This window comes from Chrysochloris asiatica, unplaced genomic scaffold (genome assembly GCF_000296735.1).
Source record: "Chrysochloris asiatica unplaced genomic scaffold, ChrAsi1.0 scaffold00174, whole genome shotgun sequence".
Lineage (NCBI taxonomy): Eukaryota > Metazoa > Chordata > Mammalia > Afrosoricida > Chrysochloridae > Chrysochloris > Chrysochloris asiatica.
The window spans coordinates 7,500,279-7,501,499 of NW_006408692.1; the positions used below are offsets into that span (position 1 = coordinate 7,500,279).

Sequence of the window (1,221 nt, forward strand, 5' to 3'; positions counted from 1 at the left end):
CCTCTATAAATCCTACTGAAGCCTGGAAGATTGTTGTGTTCTATCACTTGATATAAAGGTTTTGTTAGGGTACTTGACCAACTAGATAATCATATCAAAATCTAAGAATCTCTATAAAACTTTTCAAAAGTTAGACTGATTCAGACAGACTACATTTGAAAACATATTCCCTAAAAGTTAAGTATATATGAAAGGTTCATCTTGGAACATAAACACAACCAGGTAGTCCTAATATGCAGTTCGAGATTTTAAATCAGACTGACATTTTTCTTTGGTGTGGTGTACTGCTAAGTTACCATGAATTGGCAATAAGGAAAAACTATCTGGATTCATGTCAAACCAGCAGCGACAATTTTCTGACAACAGTGAGTACGTAAGTACTACCATCCACTCTGGCTTATGTACTGACCTGATATTTGAAAATATTTTTCCAGAATGGTAGTTGGCATGTCCACTGGCCAGGGTAGACAATTGATAAGTAAAACAGCAAAGAAAATCAAAGCATCCTTCTAACTTTTTTGATAAACTTTTACTTGGAATGATCTTCTGTGACACGCAGTTCTAGAATGACTCATATAAAATTGGGAGTTCTTCCCATCCTTGTCCTTATTGCTACAAGTCATAACAAAGAACTGGCTCTGATACATTTCAGAGGTAGCATTTTTTTTAGAAAGAGCAGTTATTTCTTCATCCAAAAGTCTTCTCTTTTCTTCAAGTTTCATTCTCTCTTCTTGGTCAACTTTTTTAAGATGTTCAAATTTAGCCTGGAGCTCCCTATCGGCTTCCTTCAAGAGGGCTTCCTTCTCCTTGACCCGCTGCACAAACATCTGCTTCATCTCATCTTCCCTCCTCTGGCGCTCCCCGCAGATCCCGTGCCTTTTGGCTTCGTAGGCGTCTTGAACACTGATGGGCTTGTTCTCTGGGCCCACGTCTTTGAAGCCCAGTTCTTCCTGTTTGCAGCATCTATATAACTCGTAGTGCCGCCTGTGGGTCTGCTCCCGCAGGTCTTCCACGTTGGTGTAAATGAGCATCTCCTGCAGCTTTATGAAGTTGCAGTCGTTCTCATTTTCCACTTGTACAACACCCCAAGGATACTGACGAGTTTTGACCATCTTATTTCCAACTTTTACCTCATCCATACTTCCTACAACAGCAAATGGTAAATGTGCATTCATTGAAGAATTGATTTTAGCAATTGTTTCATCATCCATTGGGAACTGG

At 39.7% G+C, this 1,221-nt stretch overlaps 1 protein-coding gene across 1 annotated transcript; it reads right to left on the reverse strand.

The window, feature by feature from the left end:
• Positions 1 to 509: 509 nt before the first annotated feature.
• Positions 510 to 1,217, reverse strand: LOC102816660 (septin-10-like; the record flags this gene model as incomplete). The annotated part of the gene is made up of 1 exon (XM_006871818.1): positions 510 to 1,217. A coding segment is annotated over one exon (708 nt), but the record flags the coding sequence as incomplete, so codon positions are not given.
• Between the last annotated feature and the right edge of the window lie 4 nt (positions 1,218 to 1,221).